Here is a 25682-nt window from a genome sequence, read left to right on the forward strand (position 1 = left end):
GGGAAACACCACAACATTTTTCTCAAGCAATAAAACAATGATAATGAAATAATGAGGTAATAAAATGAAACACCATGGGATTGCATTGTGATAGAATAGGTTCATGAGCATCAATTTTAAATATAATGATAATGGCAAACTGACTTTTAATATTGTCCTAAGACTGCTGGATTTTATTGTGTCATGAATTAAATATTTTATAGGTGAGTATAAAACTAACATGACACTGTGTTAGCAAAACAAAGATGATACTCATGACCAAACGAACTGTTTTGCGCTGTGTACTTTGATCTTAACACCTTTATTCTTATTTATTCTCAGGTTAGGTAAAGTAAGAAGACTTCTTAAAAGACTATAAATCAGTTTCGGTAGGCAGTTTTTGTATTCAATTCAATTTCTTTGTATAATAAACAAAAATGTAAAGGCAAATTATTCATTATTAAAGTATAAAATACAATAATCACACTTTGAATCAAAGTTGTATTCATCTCTGGTCTTCAGGTTTCTTGTCATCAGCTCTGGGCTTCTAGGTGTTGGGGGTTCTGACATATCAGTATCCGAAGAGGCAATCAACTCATCAGTCTTTTATACTCCTGTTGTTTACCGCCAAAGTTAGGTTCTAATCTTCTTGATTTGAAGCAAGTTGTAACTTTCCCAAGATCCTACTCAAGGCCTCGCAGGTGCAAGCTGTACGCCTCTTCCTGTCATTGAACTCCAGTAAACTTAACCAAGATGGCTGATGCCCTTTTAACCACAAGAGAACCACAGTTCTTTGTGTCCTTGAACACACACACACACACACATAAACGCACAGTCCAGTTTCGCTCCTCCTTCTCACGGGTAGGCACGCACATACATAATTGACAATTACTGTACATCTCTGTCCATACAGTATGAGGCATTTCTTCGAAACAAACAAAAATAAATAACAACATTGTAAGCAATGCATTATATTCAATACATTGGCTACATAAGGGTAGCAAAAAGGCATCTAAAATAAACAAGGAGGCAGGGTAATTGCATTTCATTGATATTTTACAACAGAACAATTCATCATATATTAGTTTTATTTTAAAATGTATAAAAGGTAACATTGTTACTGTACAAACTAGTCAGGTGTGTATATATATTATGTAACATACAATGACAAAAAATTTCTTTTAATGTCATGGAGCATAAATGCATCAAAAATATCATTCTAGGTCATTTGTAAGTAACACCTGAGAATTGTGGGTAAAAGTACTTACAGTTGCTAATTACTAAATACCAGTAGATTATACTTTTCTTATACTAGTTATTGCGCTGACGTCTTAAATGAAAAACCTAAAACTATCTGTGGCTCACTGCTGTTGAATGTACAACAGAGAAGATGCCTCTGCTCTAAACCATCAGCACATTTTCTCACGCATAATTTGCACTGTCAGAGATGCCATCCAATTTCTGTAATATCATTGACTTCAGTGCACTGTATCTGCAAAAAACGAAAGTACAACAAAGATAAAAATGAATATGTTGTTTTTTTTTTTAAGGGAACAAAGAATATTGTGCTTGCTTACTTTCTTGTCAGTTTTAAAATCTCTCTCTCTTCCTCCTCTTTCAATTTCTTGATGAAACTGTCCAAAACTGGCATTTCAAACTTAATATACTGTGCAACCTGAAAGACAATGCATTAATGTATTAACCACTGAAATATAAGCAATGAATGTTCATGTTCTGAATATTAACAAAAATAGCACAGAGAACTTGCACATACACTACTGTTCAAAATTTTGGGGTTTGTAAGATTTTTTTTTATGTTTTTGAAAAAAGTCTCTTATGCTCACCAAGGCTGCATTTATTTGATCAAAAATACATTAAAATGTTGTGAAATATTATTACAATTTAAAGGTACAATTTGTAAGATATTCGAAGTAAAATATCCAAAAACCACTAGGCTAGTGTTATATATTTTGTCCAGCTGATTACTAACAATATCTCTAATGTTTTCAATTACTTGTAAATCATGAGAAAATTCCCATTCTAAACAGTGACACGGGGCAGTGCAGTCGCCTGTCAATGACGTCAGTTACCCTTTGTTACCGCCTTTACTGACGTAGAAACCACATGACAACAGTGTCGTGGACAAATGCGGAAGTAGTGTCTAGCGTCCAGCAAACCACTAGCTTGCTTCAAGCAGTTCCTTATTTACTTCTTGCATGTTTTATGGTGGATTGTGTTACTTATTTATGGAACATAATTACTGTTTACCATCTGCCGCTGGTTCTGTCGACAAGGACAGCTCCCGTAAATGTAAGCGTACGGGCCAACCAAACGACCCAAGAAGAGTTTGGGACAAGAGGAGAGAAAGAGCGAGGATCAATATCGGTGTTGCATTTTCTAGATGGAGAGAGCTTCGTGACAAACTTCACCTAGAAAGAGATGCCGATCTCGCTTGTGTTTTACTCGACAGGTGAGTTGTTTTGATTCATGTCTTTACAGAAAACATAGGCTATTATAACGATCAACACGATTAGTATTATGGGGCATACACGCCAAACGCGGGGCATCGCGTCTCTAGACCCGCGCGAGGACGCGTCTGATCCATAGTTTATACGTTTATAAAACTTTACCTCATCCGTTAAATCCATGATTTATCTTTCCGTCTGATTGATGGCCGTCAGCGGTTGGGTAGAAGACAACAAATCCCATCATTCCACGCACCTTCTTAGCGTCATCAAACCACGCGATTGTTATTGTTTTGGTAGTGCGCCCTCTAGTGGCAGGTCCTACAAATTGTACCTTTAAATAGCTGATTTATATTTGAATATATTTTAAAATGTCATTTATTCTGTGTTGGCAAACATTAATTTTCAGCATCATTACTCCAATCTTAAGTGTCACATCCTTCAGAAATCATTCTATTATGCTAAGAAAACTTTCTTTTTACTATCAGTTTTGTACTGATTAATGTTTTTGTGAAAACCATGATAAATTTTTTCAGGATACTTTGATGAATAGAAAGCTTAGAAGAACAGCATTTATTTGAAATAAAAATCTTTTGTAACATTATAAATATTAATTTTAACATTATATCTTTACTGTCATTTTTAATCAATTTAATGCACATTTGCTGTATAAATGTAATAATTTCTTAAAAAAAAAAAGAAAAAAAAAAAAGAAAAGCATATGATCCTCAAACTTTTGAACTATAGTGTATAAATATGCAATAGAAATATTTGTACCATTGTTAGTCTACTTGGTAGGCTAAAATTAGACTTGATATCTGGAAGTGACATTATTGTTTACTGTATCTATATTTGAACAACAGAATAGTTTGCCAGGGGAATCAAATGACCTATTGTGAACTTTGAAATACTCACAAAAATACTCACATCATATGTAATCTCTTCACCAAGGTCCTTTTCCATAATAAATATTCTGGCAATTTTTTCACATGGACCATGCAGCAGACGAGATACCAAAGGGTATTCTGTGTCCTTAAGTTTTGTTCTCTCTGGGGACAAAAGATGGGGAATCCGCAAATTCAGTCGACTCTTGCAGAAACTAAACACTGTAAACTTAAGAATGACAAGCCTTACCCCCTGACGCATGGACTAGGTAGAGGGCAAACTCATCTGCCTTATTCTCAACCTATAAAGAAGTACAAAACAGAGAAGTAATGAGTAGTAAAGATCATCATATTCAGTTGAATTAGGAAAAACTTACCCGAAACTTATTAAGAAGCAGGTTAAGAACTTGATGTGTTGTTAAAGTGCTGTTCACTCGCACATTAGTCACTGAACCATACGATGGAGTAAAAACTGATGTCTGTAAAGAAAGGAGATCAAGTTCAGCAATAAGTGACTGTAAATGTTTAATCTTTCATAAATTATGTGGTACAAGTTTAGTGTAAAATTTGGCAAATAACATTTGGAGAAAAAAAAAAAAACAGGCCACAATTAAATTAATATAATGTACTGTACAATATAAAGGTAATATAGTCTATGGTGATAAAAGCCAAAATGAGGTCCTTGTATGCTGTGCCATTTAATTAGCATAAGGCAATAAAATGACTGGCAGCTATAGAATGTTTTTAAAAATGTGTTTTTGTTTCCGAATATAAACATTACATTTATCAACAGTGGCTGCAAAGACATTTATAATGTATATATATTATATATATATTAGCAGCAGTTAATTAAGAAACTGTTTTCAACATTGATAATAATAAGAAATGTTCTTTAGCACTAAATCAGCATATTAGAATGATTTCTGAAGGTTCATGTGACATCTCCACATCTGCAAAGGGACCACGCCAACTTATATGACCTTCGAGGACCATTTATGAGAGTGGCAGATGACAACAGATAATAAAAGCACATGGTGCAGCCAAAGGGAAGGCCTGCACAGGAAAAGACTGCCTCTCAACAGCTGCATCCATCTCACAACACTGATGTACAGCATAAACACTTAGACGACGGACACTTCCCTTTACAGATGCTGCTGTGGCACTTTATGAGAGCACCAGGCCCCTTGCCAGGCACAAGGAATGCTATCTTTCAGTGAGCTCTATTGTACTATTGTCCTGAGCTTGGAGCATGGAAGACTTCCAACTCATCTCTGCCTTCTGCCTGAGAGGCTGCCCTAGTGTTCTCTGGGTGAAAGCTTTATGGATAGTCACAGTTCAAGTTTAACTGTGCTTATTAAGAATAATAAAGTACAAGTACTTTGTGGTTGTAGAAATGACCATTGATGGAGAAGCGGTGTCTTTTTATTCTCTGTGAATCGGCAGAGTTGTGGATTTTAGATCTTCTTTGGATATTCACAAAGCTGGCATCACTTCTCGTTCTCAGCAGTTGAGGAATGTCCTCCTCAGCACCATCCACACCTGCAGCAGAACGGCATTCAGAGACATGAGTAGGCTAATGTTTAGATGAGACATTCAAAGATGAGATCTTTACTAGAGCCCTTCATGTCAGAAAAATGTTGGGAACATCCAATTATGCATTTAGTTCAGTTAAGAAAAATAATCTATAACAACCTTCAATATTAAAAAGAGCTTTTAAAGGTTTTCCTACTTTTGTGTGGAGGTCTGGATGTTTTTCATACTCACTGGGTATAGGTGTGGCACTGATTTTGTTGTTGTTGGGCTCTAAACAAAACTGGTGTGAAAAACTCTGTTCACCATTTTCATTCCTGTAAACAACCACAAAAAAAAAAATTTAATTGAACAATATGATGGCAAACTATAAGCTTTCAATGGATATGGTACAAAAAAGCCTTCAAATGGAATAATGTCAATTACTGTTCTTATGTTCTTTTTCAGCAGTTGTTGTATGGCCATCTCAAAAATGTTGTATGATCATCGCAAGAGATCACGCTACATAATATTTTCTATTTATTTAAATGAAGTTCAGAAAATTTGCAACCACATTTGTATTACTAATATATGGATTACACTTTAAACCCTTAATTTGTGTGATTTTATTATCCAGCATTAAGCGGTATTAATTTTACATTAACATTTGATGTTAAGCTACTTTTCATGTTAATTTTACTTTAGATATTGCACAATTTGTTTTACATATCTAATAGTTTTCTCTAGATTTTTGTCTTTTTGTATAATATTCATGGAAAGTGTTCAATAATAACTTTATTTATATTTATATTTATTTACTTTGAATTAGGATTTTTCTATTAAAACTGGAATATTTCATTGGAAATTCTGATTGATTTATCTGTGGTAGCTATAATATTATATAATAATGTTAACTGATTTGACTAATGTGATCAAGATGACAATCTTCTTATGTTCACGTGCTGAATCTTTTTGCTTCCAGCATCAAATCAAGGTCACCACAGCTTTGGATATTATACTTGTGAGCTGATTAAAATTTCCATAATACAGATGAGTGCTGCACGTGAGCCCAAGTTAATAGTTAGTTCCTCTGTCTGTGAAAGACAATGGCAGCTTTCACCCAGTTTCACTCATGTGCCAGAATATACCTTTCTAACAATGACCACAGGTCATCAATGCTTACAGAATCACAGCTATGATAGAAAGTGCATTAAATCTCAATGAAAAGTATGTTTTTGGATTTTAGGTAAAGTACAAGGCATTATCTATGATCAAATCTACACTGTAAAAAATGATTGTGATTTTAACTGTAAAAATACTACAGTGAAAAACAGTTAATTGGTTTACAGAAAGTTTCCATACTATATACGGTGAATATTCCTCTGAAATAGTTCTAACCTAATTTTACAGTAAAATACCATTCAATTTACAGTTTTTGGAAGTGAAAAATAAGTAATTGTATCATTTACAGTGAAATTACTGTAACCGTACCGTAAATTGAAGTTCCCACAATTCCCTGCATGACACGTCACATTTGATGTATTTTTGTTGAAATATATATTTTTTCTTAGTTTTTTCTAATCAGTTATGTACATTAGGGTTTTATGTTACATCTAATGTAGTTAAATTGATGTTTATTGCATTTTCAAAATGTCATGTGTGTTACCATGATGGTGTTTAGTGTTTGTGTGAATGACACGGTGTTCACCTTCTATATTAGTATTGTCCTTCTCAGCTTGTGGAAAAGCTTGATGAGCTTTGATTCATCATGTGACTCTCATCACCACTGTGTTTGGTGGTTGTCAGTGTATTACAAAGGTACAAAACAGATATTAGTACTTCAATACGTTGGTAAATTAACATTATATCAGTTAATGAAATATGTTTGTTTTTTTTACTGTAAATTTAAATTAAATCCGTAAAACCAAAAATGTTGCTACCGTATTTTTTTACGGTAAATTTCTGGCAACCACAGCAGCCGGGGTTTTTTTACCGTAAGTTTAATGGAATTTTTTTTTTTTTTTTTTTTACAGTGGAAACTGACTGTGAAAGATAGTTATGAAAACAGTTATGAACCGTAATTATTAATACGTAATTATAACCTTCAAATTGTACGGTTTTGAACTGTAAAATACCTAAAATGTTGCTACCATATTTTTACAGTGAAGTTCTGGCAACCACAGCCAGGATTTTTTTTTTTTTTTTTTACAGTGTAAGCTGACTGTGAAAGATAAAGGAGCAGCCATTTAACCTACAAAAAAGGGTTTACACCCATAACATAACCTATGACTTGAGACATCTACGATTGAAATAATGAAACGAACAGATGGAGTTACGACCTAATGAAAGAAAGGGGACATCTGGGTGTGGTGTAGCAGCAGGATTCAGGCTGTTCCACCCACCTGCTGGACTCTGAGCTCTCCGCCCTCCACACACCAATGCAGGCATAGCGAAAACGCTCGTTGTCGTCGTGCATTTGGAGTCTGATTGGCCTTTTCAAGCCCCAGGAGATGTTGAGTAAACCCTCCACGATCAGCTCGCCCTCTTCCTGCAAGAAATAATAATAATCATCATTTACCCTTTTGTCAGAGGGAGGAAATCCTGCTGGCTCATGTCTCAGCTCAGTTTCAAGTGTACGTGCTGAAGAGGCAGTTGCAAACCACAGAAATTCAATTGAAGACGGTGAAGTTATGGAAAGTCACTTTGGGAGGAGTACAATACAGCACACGTACTAGATGTATTATTTTCGAGTGTGACTCTGAACAATGATGTCCGTTCAATTCAGTAATCTTAACTATCAGTTAATTCAATAGCAAAAAGTGCCAAATACAGGTTTCATTCACCCTCAGAAGTGTTGAATGAAAATTGTTACAGTGCTGTAATACAGGCTACAGTCAGCACTTTAGGAAATATGACATGACATATGACATACACTACAGATCAAATATTTCAAATAACTGAAAACAGGAAATTTTAGGTAACACTTTATTTTAAGGTGACGTAATTACATGATACTACATGTGTACTTACTATATTAATTACAGTAAATTATGCATAATTACAAGTAAATAACCCTAAACCAAACCCTAACCGTAAGTACATGTAGTTAATATTACTCAGTACTAATTTGAGTAATTATATAACTATGCCACCTTAAAATAAAGTGTATCCAAATTTGATTATAAAATATTATTACAATTTAAAATAACTGTTTTCTAACAAAGCTGAATTTCATTATTTCAGTCTTCAGTATGAAATGATCCTTCAGAAAGCATTCTAATATACTAATTTGGTGCTTAAGAAACATTTATTATTAACATTATTATTATTATTGTGGAAACCATAATATATTTTTCTTTGATAAATAATTGTGATATCTTTTGTAAATATAAATATACAACAGAACAGCATTTACTTGAAATAGAATATCATTTCATTCATCCCTAATGAATGAAAGTATGAATTTCTTTAAAAAAATCACCATGATGTTGTGAACTTTTGAGGTTAGGAATTGGGAGACTGGAATTGGAAGTTATTTGTAATCAGTTGGATAAAATAATAGACAGCAAGTGATGTCTGGCCAAGGAAAATGTATGTCTTCTAGTAGATAGATAGATAGATAGATAGATAGATAGATAGATAGATAGATAGATAGATAGACTGCATGCAGATCTTTCAGGCAGAAACGTGCCACTTAAGCACAGTCTTAATACTATCAAGTCCTAAGTCAACAAAGTAGATAAGTCTCTTCCGTTCACATACAAAGAACAATATCGTCTGACTAATGCATTTGACGGAGCTAAATATACCACAGAGATTAAACCACAAGATTCAGGACAGCTTAAAATAGCTGTTTGTAGCAGATGCATGTGACACTGTCACAACCTTCTATTTATGTACATTTAAAGGATTTGACCTAATTTGATGAGCACCTTTCTTAGCTCTACTGTATATCTTTGCTTTTAGCTTAAGGGTGAACATGAGGTGAGAAAATATAAACATTGCAGTTCACGTCTGATATTATTACCACAGCTGCATTTCACTTTAAAAACCCACAGAGACACTTTAATTTACAGTAGCAAACCACAAAACCACCATGTTAAAACAAACTCCTTCATGGTGATATTTACATAATTATATAGCTGGAAGAACTTGTGCCTACATCTCATTTCAATCCTAGGTTATTTACTTTCTGAATTCACAGAAAACGATGTTTAATTCTCAGTTGTTCAGTCCATCTTTAACAGCAGATTCTTTGACTCTTTAATTATATAATCATTCAACGCAGTCACAAAGCAAGGTCTTTAAAAGACTTTATCCCACTGGATCTCGGCTCTTCAATAAAAACCTGTGACCAAAATAAAAATCTCTAATGGTGTTGGCAGCTGTTGTAATTGTGAGTGAGTGAGTGTAGTCAAGTGTCATGTAGGTGGAGGGCAGAGTGCTCCCAGGGTCTCATTGTTACTGCAATGTAAACATTCAGGGCAGCTGCGGTGAGGTCCCATTGGTCAGCTTCCTCTCTACTCTCTGCTCAGCACACACACACTTCCTGTCAGGCATGCAAGGTTAGAGCTTAGCTAAATTTAGTGCCTTGGCTTATGGTCCTCAACTGCCGTGACTGTATAAAAGGGGTTGAGCTGCCTCTAAACCTGAACAAACCAAACACAGACACCACTCTGATCCTAGAAGCTTGTCCTACAGGTAAATTTGAGATATCTGATTTACTGAAAGGTTTATGATCAACTAAACATTTCTTGACTGTCAAATGTTGACTGCATATATAACTAACTGTCGCTCATCTCTTTCCAGGATGAAACCCAGAAGATTACTTTTGTCTGTGGCTCCTCTACCGACAATAACAGAATCGCATGAGGACCTCTCGCAGTCCCTGGATGAATATGTGAACTCCATTAAAGAACTGGCCCAGCCTGCTTGCGGCCCTTTGAGGATATCCAGGACTCACAGGCGTAAACCCGTGGGGAAACATGCGGGCTCTACCTCAACGCCGCGCAGCGCTTCCCGGGCTCTGCAGCCCCGTCGCGCTTCCCTCGGCCTGGACGAGGTCACGCTGAGGTTTAGCAGCCAGGTGGCCTGCGGCGCTAAAGATCCACTGGACTGGTTGTTTGCACAGACACACTTACAGTCACACGGTGAGAATTTGCGCAGGACTGACAGCGCACCTGCTGCTTTGTGGTTACTCTAATGTGCCAATGTGTAATGACATGCTGACGGGAGGATAACTCTGGACGTTTGATGGATGAACGCAATGGAGGATCTCATGAATTGAACTTCTTAATTTATTGTCTGAACAGACTTTTTGTACAAAGATTCTAATGTTTACACCATGTCAAAGTCATGGTTTTCTACATTCTATGCTTTTTAAATAAATTTAAAAAGTAAATTGACTTCAAGAACGTTAATGATTTCTTTATTAAAATTTCTATCTATCTATCTATCTATCTATCTATCTATCTATCTATCTATCTGTGTATCAGTGTGTGTGTTTAAAACTGATGAAATGCTAATATGACCAGAGACAATCATGTGTAATGAGCACTTATGATGGTGAGACAAGGGAGAACAAAATGCAACATGAATAATAATAGATACTAATTTCATCTATCGCAGATAAAAAGCTTTCTGTGCACCTTCGTTTTCACAGATCAGCAGCTTCCCACAGTATTATCCCTTAGCAAATTATGCAAATAAAACAAGGCCAGGGGCTAAAACACAAAAGTAATTATCTTTGCGGTTGGAACCACGCAAGCAAGAGATGGCAAGTCCAGTTATGAAGCAACCTCTGTTGGCTGCATGTAATTTTTAATTTTACAGCAACTGACTGAACAGAACCAACAGAGGGCGCTCAATGAACCTTCTGATTCTGACCTGCTGCAGACAGAGAAAACTTTTCTCGTATCATGAATCATAAAAATATAATGTGTAATGCAGAAAGGAAGATTTTAGTTTCATTTTAATAGCGTTTTAGTGGCTTCTAGTGTTTTCCAACCATTTCCATCGCAATGGTAGGCCTATCTCACATGAAAAAACTTTAAAAAAAAAAATTTATAAAAATAATCGAAAATGTGTGTACACATGAGTATTTTTCTGTTCAAATGTTGTTTCATAGAAATTGCTGTCAAAAGAGTAATATTTATTCTTGCGCTTGATATCTAGTCTACTAAAAGATGAAAAAATACAATAAAAAAATACCTGGCAAGTGTACCCAGATTCCTGAAAGTTGCCTAAAAATGGCGGTTTTTTTCTGAGCAAACAGATGTGGGTGGTCGCTGGGTTCTGCTGAGTTTAATCTCATAATCAAAGACTAAACAAACAGCAAGAAGAAATGTGACTGGAATGTGATCTTACACTAAAGTGCTTCTACTAAAGTTAACCTCTAGATGGAGCCATTTATGAACAGTAGGTTAGGCTGGTAAAAATAACAAAGACAAAAAATTTATCTCATGGCAGTTACTCAGCTAGCTGGACCAACCTGACTGTCTGCAGATGTTAGGCTAAAGTTGGCAGAAAAGGAGAAAAGTAATTTATCATGTTTTTTAAATCCTCAAAAACACTCTTAAATAATCTTTATTTTTATATGTAGTATTTTTTTCAGAATACACAGCTAATTTTGAATGACCATGAATGGAGAGAAGTGCTTTTTGGGTCCAGATGGTGTTTTACTTTTTATTATTATTATTATTATTATTATTTTAAACCATTAGTCACCATGCAGGTTAAACTAGATAACCTCACAACAACATTTAAACACAAATAACACTGCTCACAAAAACATGTATTAGAACATGTTGGTTGATTTTAAGTTAACGTCTTTAAAGTCAACATGTGACATATCTGAAAGAAAGGGCTTCTTGAACAAGAAAAAAAATGTAGGACAGGTCGGGACTTGATTTTGTCCATCAGGAATTGATTGGATCGTTGATGGTTGTGGTTTGCTATTGCTGTTTACTCATGTAAGTGGCAGTTAAACAGGTGGTGGGGGTATTTTGATTTAAAGATGCACATGGGCACATGAATTAAAAGAAATTATGTGCACAGATAAATCATTTACAGTTGCAAGAAAAAGTATGTGAACCACTTGCAGAATCTGTGAAAATGTGCAACATTTTAACAAAATAAGAGAGATCATACAAAATGTATGTTATTTTTATTTAGTACTGTCCTGAGTAAGATATTTTACATAAAAGATGTTTACATATAATCCATAAGACAAAAAATAGCTGAATTTATTAAAATGACCCAGTTCAAAAGTTTGTAAACCATTGATACTTAATACTGTGTGTGGTTGCCTGGATGATCCCTGACTGTTTTTTCGTTTTGTGATGGTTGTTCATGAGTCCCTTGTTTGTCCTGAGCAGTTAAACTGAGCTCTGTTCTTTGGAAATAATCTCCAGGTCCCAAAAATTCTTCAGTGTTCCACCATCTTTTTCATATTTGAACCCTTTACAACAGTGACTGAATCATTTGAGATCCATCTTTTCACATGGAGGACAACTGAGGGACTCAAACACAACTATTAAAAAAGGTTGAAACATTCACATATGCTCCAGAAGGAAACGCGATGCATTAAGAGTCGGGGGATGAAAACATTTGAACAGGATGAAGAGGTCCACATTTTTCTTATTTTGCTTGAATATCATTTTTTTTCTCATTTAGTACTGCCCTTCGGTTGTTTCCCGGAAGACAATTAAATAAAATTAAATACAATTTACTTTGATCTTCAAATTCCAAAGAAAAGCATCAGTGAATGTTTGAACCTTTTTTTAAAGTTGTGTTTGAGTCCTTCAGTTCTCCTTACTGTGAAAAGATGGATCTCTGAATCATTCAGTCACTGCTGGAAAGGGTTCAAATATGCAAAAAATGCTGGAAAACTGAAGAATCTGCAGGAACTGGAGATTTTTTCTAAAGAAAAGAGCTCAGTTTAACTGCTCAGGACAAACAAGGGACTCATAAACAACCATCACAAAAACAGTCGTAGATCATCCAGATAACCACACACAGTATTAAAAATCAATGGTTCACATACTTATGAATGGGGTTATTTTAACAAATTCAGCTATTTTTTTTTTGTCTAGTCGATTATATGTAAATTATATTTTTTATGTAAAATATCTTACTCAGGACAGTACTATACTAATAAATACTACAAAATTCAATTAAAAATATTCTTTGCAGATTAATCACTGCTTAACTGGGTTAATTTTGTTCTCCACATTAAAGGGTTCGTTCACCCAAAAATTAAAATTATGTCATTTATTACTCACCCTCAAGTCGTTCCACACCCGTAAGACTTTTGTTCATCTTCAGAACACAAATTAAGATATTATGATGATTTCCGAGAGCTGTCTGACTCCTCAATAGACAGCAATTTAATTACAAATGTCAAGGTCCAGAAAGGTACTAAAACATTGTTAAAATAGTCAAAGTGACTACAGTGGTTCAACCCTAATTTTATGAAGCGAATACTTTTTGTGCGAAAAAACAAAACAAAAATAAAGGTTTTGAGGCATCAGAGAGCTCTCGGATTTCATCAAAATGTCTTAATTTCTGAAGATGAGCATAGATCTTACAGATTTTGGACTAATCCTTTAATATTCCCATAGTGCCGGGGCTGCTACCTAGAACGTTGCTGGTTTAAGTACCGTAACAATTAAGCTATCGTCATCGGGACCCTGGGCATGTCAACTCCTGCTACATACATACTTTACTATAGGCTCCTGCAACCCATCAAAGTTACTAATTTCCTTTCAGTACTCTCAATTTTCCCTTGAACCTTCAGACTTTATCTTACGCAATGTGTCTCTATCTGTATCTGTACTTATCTGTAGAATCTCTCTCTATACAGGAATTGCCTCACAATACCTGTGACTCAACATCATGTGATTACATTCAATACAACAAAGCCTGACAACACCCTCAAGTTAATTACACAGTGAAATCAGTACAATACTAAGGAATGTGTTAAATACTGTCTCTACACATCCATGTCATCGCATAGATCCTATACCCCATTGTCAGCTGTAAATCAGTCCAATTCAACAATATTTTCAACAATAATGATTATTATAAAAAGTAACAGCAAGCTGAAGAAACGTGAGTATGAGTTCTGCATGCAGTTATTTTAGACTTTTTAGACTATTTATGTCTGTCTGAGCAGTGGAAAATCTCTTTACTTTCAGTATCGTACTGGCTGAGGTTAAACTCGTTCTGAAACACAAACAACCTGTAGGGATTTCCCAGAGACTGTAACAAATCCAACAGATCATAACAATGTGACAGTCTGTCCTATTTGCTGACAAATCAGACCAACCCTCCTATTAAAAATACTTGTTAAGTTCACTTGTTGAGATAGAATTAGAAATAATTTTAAATCTATCTTGGTCGTTCACAGACAGCAACAGATTGTAAATGATTTGTAGATAGAGTTTAATGAATAATTACATCTCTTCCCATGACCTTGCCAGTGGCCTAACAGATAGAAGGCCTCGTTCACTAGCCGCGTGTGCATGTATGTGTGTTTTCATCCAGAAATCATGATTCATAAAAATGTTCACAATTAAATTTAATCCCAATGTTGGACAAAATTTGGGAATTATTGGCTTTTATTAGCAATGTTATGATATATACACTATACTGCCAAAAGTTTTGGGACGACTGCCTTTACGTGAATTTGAACTTTAATGACATCCCATTTTTAATCTGTAGGGTTTAATATGGAGTTGGTCCACCCTTTGCAGCTATAACAGCTTCAACTCTTCTGGGATGGCTTTCCACAAGGTTTAGGAGTGTGTTTATGGGAATTTTTGACCATTCTTCTAGAAGCGCATTTGTGAGGTCAGGCAGTGATGTTGGCGAGAAGGTCTGGCTCACAGTCTCCGCTCTAAATCATCCCAAAGGTGTTCTATCAGGTCGAGGTCAGGACTCTGTGCAGGCCAGTCAAGTTCCTCCACACCAAACTCGCTCATCCATGTCTTTATGGAGTCATGTTGGAGCAGGAAGGGGCGATCCCCAAACTGTTCCCACAAAGCTGGGAGCATGAAATTGTCCAAAATGTCTTTGTATGCTGAAGCATTAAGAGTTCCTTTCACTGGAACTAAGGGGCCAATCCCAAACCCTGAAAAACAACCCCACACCATAACCCCCCATCCGCCAAACCCAGACTCGTCCATCGGATTGCCAGACAGAGAAGTGTGATTCGTCACTCCAGGGAACACGTCTCCACTGCTCTAGAGTCCAGTGGCGGCGTGCTTTACACCACTGCATCCGACGCATTGCACTTGGTGATGTAAGGCTTGGATGCAGCTGCTCGGCCATGGAAACCCATTCCATGAAGCTCTCTACGCATTGTTCTTGAGCTAATCTGAAGGTCACATGAAGTTTGGAGGTCTGTAGCTATTGACTCTGCAGAAAATTGCAGACTTTTGCGCACTGTGAGCCTCAGCATGTGCTGACCCCGCTCTGTGATTTTACGTGGCTTACCACTTCGTGGCAGAGTTGCTGTTGTTCCCAATTGCTTCCACTTTGTTATGATACCACTAACAGTTGACCGTGGAACATTTAGTAGTGAGGAAATTTCATGAATGGACTTAATGCACAGGTAGCAACCTATCACGGTACCACGCTTGAATTCACTGAGCTCCTGAGAGCGACCCATTCTTTCACAAATGTTTGTAGAAGCAGTCTGCATGCCTAGGTGCTTGATTTTATACACCTGTGGCCATGGAAGTGATTGGAACACCTGAATTCAATGATTTGGAGGGGTGTCCCAATACTTTTGGCAGTATAGTGTATATTTGACATTAAAGGGATCGTTCACCCAAAAATGAAAATTTGATATTTATCTGCTTACCCCCAGGGTATCCAAGATGTAGGTGACTTTGTTTCTTCAGTAGAACAAAAATGATGATTTTTAACTCCAACCGTTGCCATCTGTCAGCCATATAATGCGTGTCAATAGCAACTCATGCACAGACAAATCCAAATTAAACCCCGCGGCTCGTGACGACACATTGATGTTCTAAGACACGAAACGATTGGTTTGTGTGAGAAACCGAACAGTATTTATATAATTTTTTACCTCTAAAACACCACTATGTCCAACTGCGTTCAGCACTCGGTTAGTGAGGTCTGATCGCGCTCTGACAACAGAAGTGATCTCTCGCACTCATTAAAGTATATGCGCGAGACATCACTGCCGTTGTCAGAGCGTGATCAGACCTCACTAACTGAATGAGTGAGAGATGGAGAGAAGGAGCGCTAAGGTAATACCCTGCTCTCTATTCAATATTCTGTTTCACTTGGAAATACGTCACAACACTGGAGAAAAGATGTTTGCAACTTCTGGTTCACAGGGACTTTAAGCATAAGGATTAATTTGCCAAGAGTAACAAACAGCTGTACTGATCACTCACTCCAATGCCCCAGATTTGAAATCCCATTATGAAACAACAGCCTTTTTATTTAGCTGTTTCAAACACTCTGACTCAACTCAAGGTCAGATTAGATCTATTAATCACCAACTAGGAAGCACAAAGGATATGAATCAGATCCACAGTTAGTTTCATTTTCTATGAAGTTACATACCTCACGAATGCGAAGCTGAAAGTTTTTTCCCTCATGGTAGCAGTTGTAAGTTTTTAGAAGGGACAAAATATCAGACCTGAAAAAGACATGAGGTGTTACATTGAGAGCTTTTATTTGGGAGGTGTGTTTCTAATGTTCAGTGTGTATCAGTGGTGGAACTGTTACTTTGCAATAACTTTCTCCTCATTCAGCCTCACATAGGAGATCTTGTCAGGATTCATGTTGGGGTTCCCTCAATAGAAAGACTTTCAGCTAGAGAAGAGCAAGACAATAGGAAAGGGAAAAAAAAGAGACAAAGTTAATAATATAGAAAAATAAGTGAGTGAATAACAGAGAGTAGGTTTACACCATGTGTAATGTTACTCATGATCCATTAATTTCACAATGAATCTTGTCCAGGAGGACCAATAAAAGTAATCACAGGATTTAGGGGAAATCACATGGTCCTCCAGTTACCACTGTGTGCAGTCTTGCAGTAAGTCTTGCCTTGGCATGCTTTCAGAACTTCTGAAAATATTTTTTCATTGGAAAATTTTGAAGAATCGTCATGCAGCAGTTTTGTTTTCTGTTTGAATACAGATGTGATCACATCTGACGGGGGGGGGGGGGGGGTGTTTAAAGTTTTTAAAAGTTTGTTACTAGTTTTACAAGTTTGAAATTTGAAAGTTTAAGTTTTATTAGAGATTTAGTTTGATAGATACATGAGTTTATGAGTTTTAATGAGGATAGATAGATAGATAGATAGATAGATAGATAGATAGATAGATAGATAGATAGATAGAGTCAGGGTACTTAAGACGGTTGCTAGGGTGTTATGTGGTTGCTAGGGTACTCGGGGTGGTTGCTAAGATGTTGCTATGCGGTTGCTATGGTATTCAGGGTGGTTGCTAGGGTGTTGCTACGTGGTTGCTAGGGTACTCGGGTGGTTGCTAAGATGTTGCTATGCGGTTGCTATGGTATTCAGGGTGGTTGCTAGGGTGTTGCTATGTGGTTGCTAGGGTACTTGGGGTGGTTGCTAGGGTGTTGCTATGCGGTTGCTAGAGGTACTCAGGGTGGTTGCTAGGGTGTTGCTATGCAGTTGCTAAGGTATTCTGGGTGGTTGCTAGGGTGTTGCTATGCGGTTGCTAGGGTACTCGGGGTGGTTGCTAAGATGTTGCTATGTGGTTGCTATGGTATTCAGGACGGTTGCTAGGGTGTTATGTGGTTGCTAGGGTACTCGGGGTGGTTGCTAAGATGTTGCTATGCGGTTGCTATGGTATTCAAAGTGGTTGCTAGGGTGTTGCTATGTGGTTGCTAGGGTACTCGGGGTGGTTGCTAGGGTGTTGCTATGCGGTTGCTAGAGGTACTCAGGGTGGTTGCTAGGGTGTTGCTATGCGGTTGCTAAGGTATTCTGGGTGGTTGCTAGGGTGTTGCTATGTGGTTGCTAGGGTACTCAGGGTGGTTGCTAGGGTGTTGATATGCAGTTGCTAAGGTACCCGGGGTCATTGCTATGGTGTTGCTAGGGTACTCGGGTGGTTGCTAAGGTGTTTCTATGCAGTTGCTAGTGTACCCTGGCTGGTTGCTAGGATGATTTGTGTGGTTGCTATGCATTTGCCATGGTGTTCTGGGTGGTTGCTATGTGGTTGCCATGAGAGTTGATAGATAGATAGATAGATAGATAGATAGATAGATAGATAGATAGATAGATAGATAGATAGATAGATAGAGTTTGATGATAGATAGATATAGAGTCAGAAAGAAAGATAGATAGATAGATTCAGTCTTCAGGCTTTTTCAAGCCAACTTAACTAGCCCATATGACTTGAATTATTCACTGAAAATCTTCCCCATTGCAGGTCTGATCTTATTCTCCATTTCAATATTCAAACTGTCCCGCCACGATTGGTCACGTGACAAGTGTGAATTAGTGACTGGTTTGACACATTGACTTGCCATTTTTGAATCTGGCATAGATGCAGATGAGATCTGAATGACATTAGGGTTTTTTCCCTCATTTGCAATGACATTAGGGTGAATAAATATTGACAGAATTGACATTTTGTGGGTCAGCTGCATTTGTGATTGCTTATATAATGTGCACATGTTTTTGAAGATTCCTGCACCAATGGGTTTTTTTTTGTGGAAATCTCTCTCTTTCTTATCCGTGTTACAATGGCTTGATCCTGTGGGAGTAGTGACAAGGCACAGGAATTTCCAGTAGAGGCAGCAGGGAAGTCCCTCAAAGAGAGTATAAATTGATGGCAGGCCATTCAGCACTTACACACAGAAACACTCTCATCATGACGCTGATAGCTTATGCTTTGCTGGCTTTCAACCTCAGTATCCTTCTAACAGGTGAGTGTATGAGAACAGATGAACTACAGTAGATTCCCAGACCATCTAAAATAGTAACTGAGCTGGCAAATTTCTATTTAGTTAACTCTTATTACATCTATGCAAAACTTATTTAACTTATTTCATGCAAATATTATTTTAATTATACAGTGTTCAAAAGTTTGATACAATATTTTTTAAATGTTTTTAAAAGCAGTCTCTTGTGCTCACTAAGGCTGAATTTATTTTATACAAATACCATAAAAAAAGTAATATTGCAAAAGATTTTCACTTAACTGTACTTTAAATAACTGCTTTTTTTAATTTATTTTTTAAATATAATGTATTCCTATAATGGCAAAGCTGAATTTTCAGCAGCCATTACATCAGTCTTCAGTGTCACATGATCCTTCACATTATCACTTTTTTTTCTTTTGCTGCTTAATATTTTTTTGTGAAAACCATAATTCTTTATTGTTTAGGATTCTTTGATGAAAAAAAAAAAAAATAAGAACAATATGTTATTTTAAATAGAAATCTTTTGTATCAAAATAGTTGTTACTTATAACTTGATAGAGGTATTTACTGTCACTTTTGATTAATTTAATGCTTCCTTGTTTAATGAAAATTAATTTCTTTTAAAAATAACAAAAATCTTACCAACCCCAAACTTTTGAGTTACATCATGGCTGTTAATTAATTTGACCTTTTCTATTTTACAGTCCAAGTGGTGGAGAGTCAACATGTTCCAAAGACCTGTCAGTGTCCACAGACCAAAATAAAAGTCAGGGGACCATTTTCAAATTTCACAGTCACTCCAAAAGGACCTACCTGCTTACAGGATGAGATCATGTAAGTAGTTCACAGACATTTTATTTCATAAGATTCAAAATGTATGTGCACCGTTGGGTTTACATGTTCTGTTATTCTTTGTACTTTTCATTAGAGTCATACGGCAGAGGAACAATAACTCTGTGTGTCTCAGTCCGGAAGGTGACCAAGGCAAAAGACTTCTGGAATGTTGGCAAAGGTAAGAGAGTGCTATCACCGAATGAGTCTGTAAACTAAAGCACAGCATATCCAAACATCACTCTCATCACATCTCCAAATATTATGGTGGTCTGCATGTCTTAATCTGCTTGATCCATCTGTTTTTCTTTCTTGATATTCAGGATGCAAAGGGATGGCAAGGACAATAAAAGATGCTTACGCCAATGGAAGCCCAGGCAAAGAAGGAGGATCCAGGCAAAACCCACGGTTACATCTTAACCTCGAATACTAATCAGATGGAGTCAGAGAACCTAAGAGACTACCACAGAAGAATACTGTACAAAGCCTGTACAAAGTGCTGTGGTGCCACTGTACTTTAACATGCACTAAACAAGCCAAGGACATAAGAAAAAGCTGAAAAGGAGTGCACATGTGTACTGAGGCCAAAGGAACGGCATATAATGAAGGCGTGTTGCAACAGGGACAGTAACTAAACCTTGACATATTATGCAGGGATGAGTTGAGCCCTGCTATTCAAGTCTAACGTATCGTACAGTTTGGAGACGGATATTTATGTTTATTATAAATATAAGTATTCATTGATTTAAAAAATGACATAATATTTTTATATGATATAATATAAAAATACATTAATATAATAAACAAATTATTTGATTTAATAATTTTTGTGTTGTTGTTTGCAAAGCATTGTATATATCGGTATCTGCAAGCATTACAATACAGTGAATATACATGTGGGAGGAATGATACTGGTGAAAAATTCCTTGTATGTTTTGCATACTTGCCAAATAAAAACGATCATACAAAAGGAAAACTTCAATGTGTTTCTTTACTTTTTTTTTCTCATGTTTGTTGAATAAATTCTAATGTAAAATTCAACAGCTGCACAGATATAATGTTTATGTAATATATAAAATTACATATTTAATAAACATTTATACAATTTAAATCATTTTTAATAACAATTTCTTTTTTTTTTCTGCCTAATTTACTGGTTTGGGTCGCAAACAAAGTATCATGCCAAAGGTTTTAAGGTCAGGGTTCCCACAGTTATTAAAAACCTAGAATTTCAGGGAATGTTTCCAGGCCTAGAGAAGTTATGGAAATTAACAAATTCCTAAATAAAATAAAAGTTCTTTTACATTATAAAAAAGTGCAATTAAATTCCTAAGGATCCATTTCTACCTGATCAAACCCATAATTTTACTTTTGATGGTATAACCTAATTTAGTCAAGTTGATTCAGTCATTTTTAAATATAATATTATATGATATAATTTATATGATAAGCACACAGTTATCAGAAAAAAACAATAAGAAAGCAATTTCTATATAATATTTCTTCATTTAAACATCTAGTAATCACTTTTAATCCATTAATAAAAGTCATGGAAAATTCTTGGAAATTCATTGATCAAAACGGGAACCTTCAGTGTGAACAATTAATTCTAAATGGAAAATCTCTCTCACGGATATGCACTGAACAATAACATCCCAGACCACAAAACCAGCCTACACAAGGTGAATACACAGGTGTTGAGAAATCACTCCTCTTGTCTTGAAGCATTTACTTGAAATCATGTGACTCTGATCCTACTTAATATGGGAAAACAGGAAATGCATAAAGGAGGGAAAGTGAGGGAGAAAAGCAGGACAGTTCTGTGCACACTCAAGTGCAAACGCACATAAGAGAGCCATTCTTGTGAATGACGCAGCTTTAGTAAAATGGCTTTGAGGACTCTGCGAGCGAATATCAGCCTGCTGCTCCTGCTCTTAGTCTGGTTACACTTCACAACAGGTACAGTAGCATTTAAAGACATATCAGAACTGTTTACAGATTTCCATCAGATACTGGTCATGGAGGTGATATGGGACACATGCTTTTATGTTTCTGGTTTCGTCTTTAGAAAAGAGTACTGCTGCAATATCTTCTCGAGAAAAATGCGAGTGCATTGAGGAGACTGGCTCGGTGCAATGGAAAAAAATCACAGACTACAAAATCATAGAGAAACATCCTTTCTGCAACAAGGTTCAAATCATGTAAGTAAAGAAACATTATTCCCATCCAATTTTTTTGAATGTGTAGTGCTTCCTAAGATTTATGAATCAATTGGATTTTGAGTGAAGCTTCCAAAAAACTTTGATACATTGTAGGTAGAAAGTGGTTGTCTAAAACACTTTTGCAGAAATCATGTCTAAATTTGGTAATTCCGATTGAGTCACACCTTCCACAGATCATGTGCTTAAAACTGAAATCATCTATCATGTCACTGAAAACTCACAAGTGTTATTGTCACATTACTCTTTAGCATTTTTGAAAATGCTCGGTGATCACTGCCTGTCTAATTGGCAAAACGCAATATACAAAGTGAGCAAATGACCTCTCAAAAAAATGTGCACAACGCCCCTGCCTCCAAAATCTATAATAATATGCAGATATGTTCAGTACTTTACTATAAAATTAAGTCTGCAATAATTAACGTGCAATTATATCATTTATGCTTTGTAATCCAGTTCATTATTAACAGTGTGGGAGGATACTACACAATATCTCGTGTTGAGGCACATCATGAGTTGAGATAATTTATCTTATGGGAAGCCCAGAGCCAGGCCGTGGCAAGATTAATTCTTCATCATATTGGATTCGATTAAATCGAATTTGGGCATGAGTGGGCATGATATGATAAATAATACCACCGCATTCTTTCTCAAGAAACTCTGGAAACATTAGTGCCGTTACAACAAGATCTAGTGAAAACAAATAGAGTGGGAGAAATTTGTAATAATTTTTTTTTTTACTGGTATTTTGATGCCAAATGGCTTATCCCCTCACAAAATACTTTAATTAGCTCAAGACCCTCAATACACCACAAAGAGGAAAAAGGAAGAAATATGAAAAAAAAAAATTCTCAAAAGGTCCCACTACCTGTATTCCCCTTTTGAAGTAGACTTAGCAATAATCAAACAATGCTAATATTAAATCAATTTTGGTAAAATTTATTTTAGAGTTCAGTTGAAGTTTCTTCGGAAGGGTGTCATGAGCAAATGCCTCAGATCAAAAATGATGTATCTTATAGCAGCTTGCAGTGGTTTTCTCACATTTGACAGCATACTGATCTCCTCCACAGACTTCAGCTGCCAGGTAAAAAAGTTTGTCTAAATCCAGAGTCCAAGCAGGGGAAAAAACTGCAAAGATGCTGGAAAAGGTATGTGAACTTTCCTCTTAGACAGTTTTACTATTACTGTATTTAGAATTAATCCACTCAATAAAAAACTTGAAAAGTATAAATTAAGAAGTACAGTGATTTAGAGCCTAATGTAAGCAATTTCAATAAAGTGAAAAACACTGCCACTCTGTGGCAGAAGTAAATATTACCATGAAAATTCTCAGATTTATTAGCTCCCCTCTCAACAAAGTACAAACCAGTTTAACATTTAGTGATGTTTTACAGTAACATGATCTTTTTAAAAAATATAAATAAAAAATACTTGTTTTATGCACTAGAAGCCTTACATTATACAGATTGTACATAGTTGCCGATGCTTTCAGGGATGGTTGAGTCAGAATAAATCTGGTATCTGGTGAATTTTAAGTGTTTACGCTGCCATTAATGGTGTGCATTGATTTAGGGTTGAGAATGTGTTTTTTTTTTTGCTTGCTCAGCTTTTCAAGCTTCCCTAATAATTAAACCCCTTCACCCCTTCTATTGTCCAGGATTAAATTCAACATACGGAAGAAGAAGGCCTGCCTGATACTCAAGAGGAAAAATGGACCAAAAAATCCCAAGAAACATTAACATAACAGTTGTGTGTAGAAAGACTTTATTCCTGTACTTTATCATTTACCCTGCCTGTCCTTTATTTGCACAAATAAAAGATATATGTATTATATATATATGGAATATGTATATATTGTTTTTGTACTGCTCATTTCTAATAAAACCTTTGAAAAAATGTTATTGGTATTGTGTATTGCATTGTATGCACATATTTGTGCTAAATGACAGAATTTAAAAAATACAAATTATACAAATTATCAGAAAGTGTCCCAATTTACTTGTATTCACCTAACTAAAACAAACAAAATGGCCCTTATTCAGTGAAGGAAAAGAATTTGAATATTCTATGAACTAACCCAACCTTTGTCTATGTCCATCCTCATTAATTATTAATCATGCATTTTAGTCTCATGGCAAGAACACGCCTTTCAAGGGGGGAAAAAAGACATACACAATCTACTGTGTCCACCAGAAAGAATCACACTTATAAAACGCATTAGGCTGATTTAAACACAAGAGGTCCTGTCTAGAGATGCTCCCCACCTGCATAAAGAAATTACACTGTGAAGCCCCCCTGTCCACCCAATCAATTACTGCAAAACAGATGTGACTCTCAGCTGCAGGAATTTATCTAGCATATAGAGCCGTTAACCTCTGCTGGATTTCTGCGTGACTATTATGCAGAAGTTGGACAGACACAGGAAAAAAAATGCAAAGTTTAATATAGGCTATATCAGATTTGCTTCTATCATAAAAAGTAAAAGTAAACATATAAAAATATCACAATGCTGGTTCACATGTGGTGCAGATGTAGTGTGTCAGAAGGTTCACTAGAAACCTACAGTTTGTTTTGACTGCTGAATAAAGACACATACCTGAGAACAGTTTCAGAAAAAGCCTAGGTAGCCATCAAAAGAAGACAGCAGTACAAACAGCTCACCTGCAGAATTATTCAGAGAGAAACACATCAAATAAATCCCTTTCCATTAATAATACACTCAAAACTAGAGAACATATCTTTTCTGTTTCCTTGCATATTGTCTCCTTACCATCTCATGAAACGCAGTTCCTTTGTAAGAGCCTACAGAGCCCAGCTGTTTAGTAAGACAACGTCTTATCTTCCACTCTACTCTTCCACTTCACCCTGCTGCTTTCCTCAGGGAATAGACGGTCAAAATAATGCTACTCGTTGAGAAGACTGGCAGCTGTGTAAGCCAATCCTACACTCCGCTGAGTGCCGGAGCCAATCAGAGCGGTCCGTGGGCGGGAGCCTTTTACGGTTGCCCTGGGAAACGCTGGGACCGTTCACACCATTATTAGCATGTCTGTGAGATAATTATCACGAGTCTTGTGATAACCATGAGACAATTAAACTGCAAATGAAAGGATGCTGTTAAATTGCATTCGGCCCACCTGTCATATTACAACTTCATTAAGATGTAGGATTTTAAAATTTAAAGGTTTAGTTCAAATAAAATGTGTAAGGATAAACACTTACGCTAGATAGTTTCTTACAGTCTCATTGCTGGGGAACATGAGCTTCCTGTTTTTAGCTCAGTTTAGGAAAATATGACACTGAAAGGTCGTATGAAATATTTGAGGAAGTATATGCTTTGAGCTGCCAAGACACTTCCCCCATGGGAAGACGGATTTGTTAAAAGGGAAATAATTATATTAACGGGACTGCCAAATAAGGAAGTGTATTTTTGAATATAGAAACAAATATTTCATACCGCAAACCCTAAAACTTACTCAAATAATTTGTTTCCTCAAACTGATTAAGTAGAGTAACATGGGGGAAGATGCCCCCCTTAAAACAGTGTAATTTACTTTTAAACTGTAACATATTTAGATATAAGTTTAGCATGTGCTGGATGATGATGCATCAGCCATTGTGATATTATATGAAATGAAACATTTGCTAATTTAGTTGGTATAGAACAAAAATGGCCCCTACTGAGGAAGAATTGTATGTTCCACAGAAGAAAGAAATGAGGGTGAGTAAATGATGACTAATGACTGATAATTTTGGGTGAACTATCCCATTTAAACTAGCTAGTTTCAAGATTCATCTCAGATATGTGTTGAAATGTAATTGTTTCGACTTTATTTCATTTGAACTGGCTCAAATATAGAAAAGAT

At 36.1% G+C, this 25682-nt stretch overlaps 3 protein-coding genes and 1 long non-coding RNA gene across 4 annotated transcripts; 3 read left to right on the forward strand and 1 right to left on the reverse strand.

Annotated features, from left to right (window-relative positions):
- Positions 1-282: 282 nt before the first annotated feature.
- rassf4a (Ras association domain family member 4a) lies at positions 283-25126 on the reverse strand. Its single transcript, XM_048205218.1, has 13 exons — positions 25039-25126; positions 24590-24913; positions 24416-24480; positions 16604-16690; positions 16439-16514; positions 7240-7385; positions 5093-5175; positions 4707-4867; positions 3706-3807; positions 3579-3630; positions 3372-3493; positions 1557-1654; positions 283-1471 (listed from the first exon to the last, which is right to left on the reverse strand). The coding sequence occupies exons 4-13, from the start codon at positions 16657-16659 to the stop codon at positions 1402-1404; spliced, it is 966 nt and encodes a 321-aa protein (XP_048061175.1). The 5' UTR covers positions 16660-16690; positions 24416-24480; positions 24590-24913; positions 25039-25126; the 3' UTR covers positions 283-1401.
- LOC125277034 lies at positions 9221-10242 on the forward strand. Its single transcript, XR_007186796.1, has 2 exons — positions 9221-9538; positions 9647-10242. It is a non-coding gene; the product is annotated as an uncharacterized LOC125277034 (long non-coding RNA).
- Positions 18279-20576, forward strand: LOC125277031. The gene is made up of 4 exons (XM_048205221.1): positions 18279-18772; positions 19474-19603; positions 19698-19781; positions 19924-20576. The coding sequence occupies exons 1-4, from the start codon at positions 18676-18678 to the stop codon at positions 20018-20020; spliced, it is 408 nt and encodes a 135-aa protein (XP_048061178.1). The 5' UTR covers positions 18279-18675; the 3' UTR covers positions 20021-20576.
- Positions 21376-23669, forward strand: cxcl18a.1 (chemokine (C-X-C motif) ligand 18a, duplicate 1). The gene is made up of 4 exons (XM_048205222.1): positions 21376-21559; positions 21669-21801; positions 22890-22967; positions 23477-23669. The coding sequence occupies exons 1-4, from the start codon at positions 21487-21489 to the stop codon at positions 23556-23558; spliced, it is 366 nt and encodes a 121-aa protein (XP_048061179.1). The 5' UTR covers positions 21376-21486; the 3' UTR covers positions 23559-23669.
- Positions 25127-25682: the final 556 nt, after the last annotated feature.

Source organism: Megalobrama amblycephala, linkage group LG10 (genome assembly GCF_018812025.1).
Source record: "Megalobrama amblycephala isolate DHTTF-2021 linkage group LG10, ASM1881202v1, whole genome shotgun sequence".
In the NCBI taxonomy this organism is placed as follows: Eukaryota; Metazoa; Chordata; class Actinopteri; order Cypriniformes; family Xenocyprididae; genus Megalobrama; species Megalobrama amblycephala.

Coding starts and splice junctions, on each gene's coding strand:
- rassf4a (XM_048205218.1), bottom strand. CDS start 16,659: ATGAATCCTGACAAGATCTCCTATGTGAGGCTGAATGAGGAGAAAGTT. Junction 4,868..5,092: donor CAGTGCCACACCTATACCCA/GTGAGTATGAAA, acceptor GTTCTGCTGCAG/GTGTGGATGGTGCTGAGGAG. Junction 1,472..1,556: donor ATTTTAAAACTGACAAGAAA/GTAAGCAAGCAC, acceptor CGTTTTTTGCAG/ATACAGTGCACTGAAGTCAA.
- LOC125277031 (XM_048205221.1), top strand. CDS start 18,676: ATGGCAGGCCATTCAGCACTTACACACAGAAACACTCTCATCATGACG. Junction 18,773..19,473: donor CCTCAGTATCCTTCTAACAG/GTGAGTGTATGA, acceptor TCTATTTTACAG/TCCAAGTGGTGGAGAGTCAA. Junction 19,604..19,697: donor TGCTTACAGGATGAGATCAT/GTAAGTAGTTCA, acceptor ACTTTTCATTAG/AGTCATACGGCAGAGGAACA.
- cxcl18a.1 (XM_048205222.1), top strand. CDS start 21,487: ATGGCTTTGAGGACTCTGCGAGCGAATATCAGCCTGCTGCTCCTGCTC. Junction 21,560..21,668: donor CTGGTTACACTTCACAACAG/GTACAGTAGCAT, acceptor TTTCGTCTTTAG/AAAAGAGTACTGCTGCAATA. Junction 21,802..22,889: donor TGCAACAAGGTTCAAATCAT/GTAAGTAAAGAA, acceptor TCTCCTCCACAG/ACTTCAGCTGCCAGGTAAAA.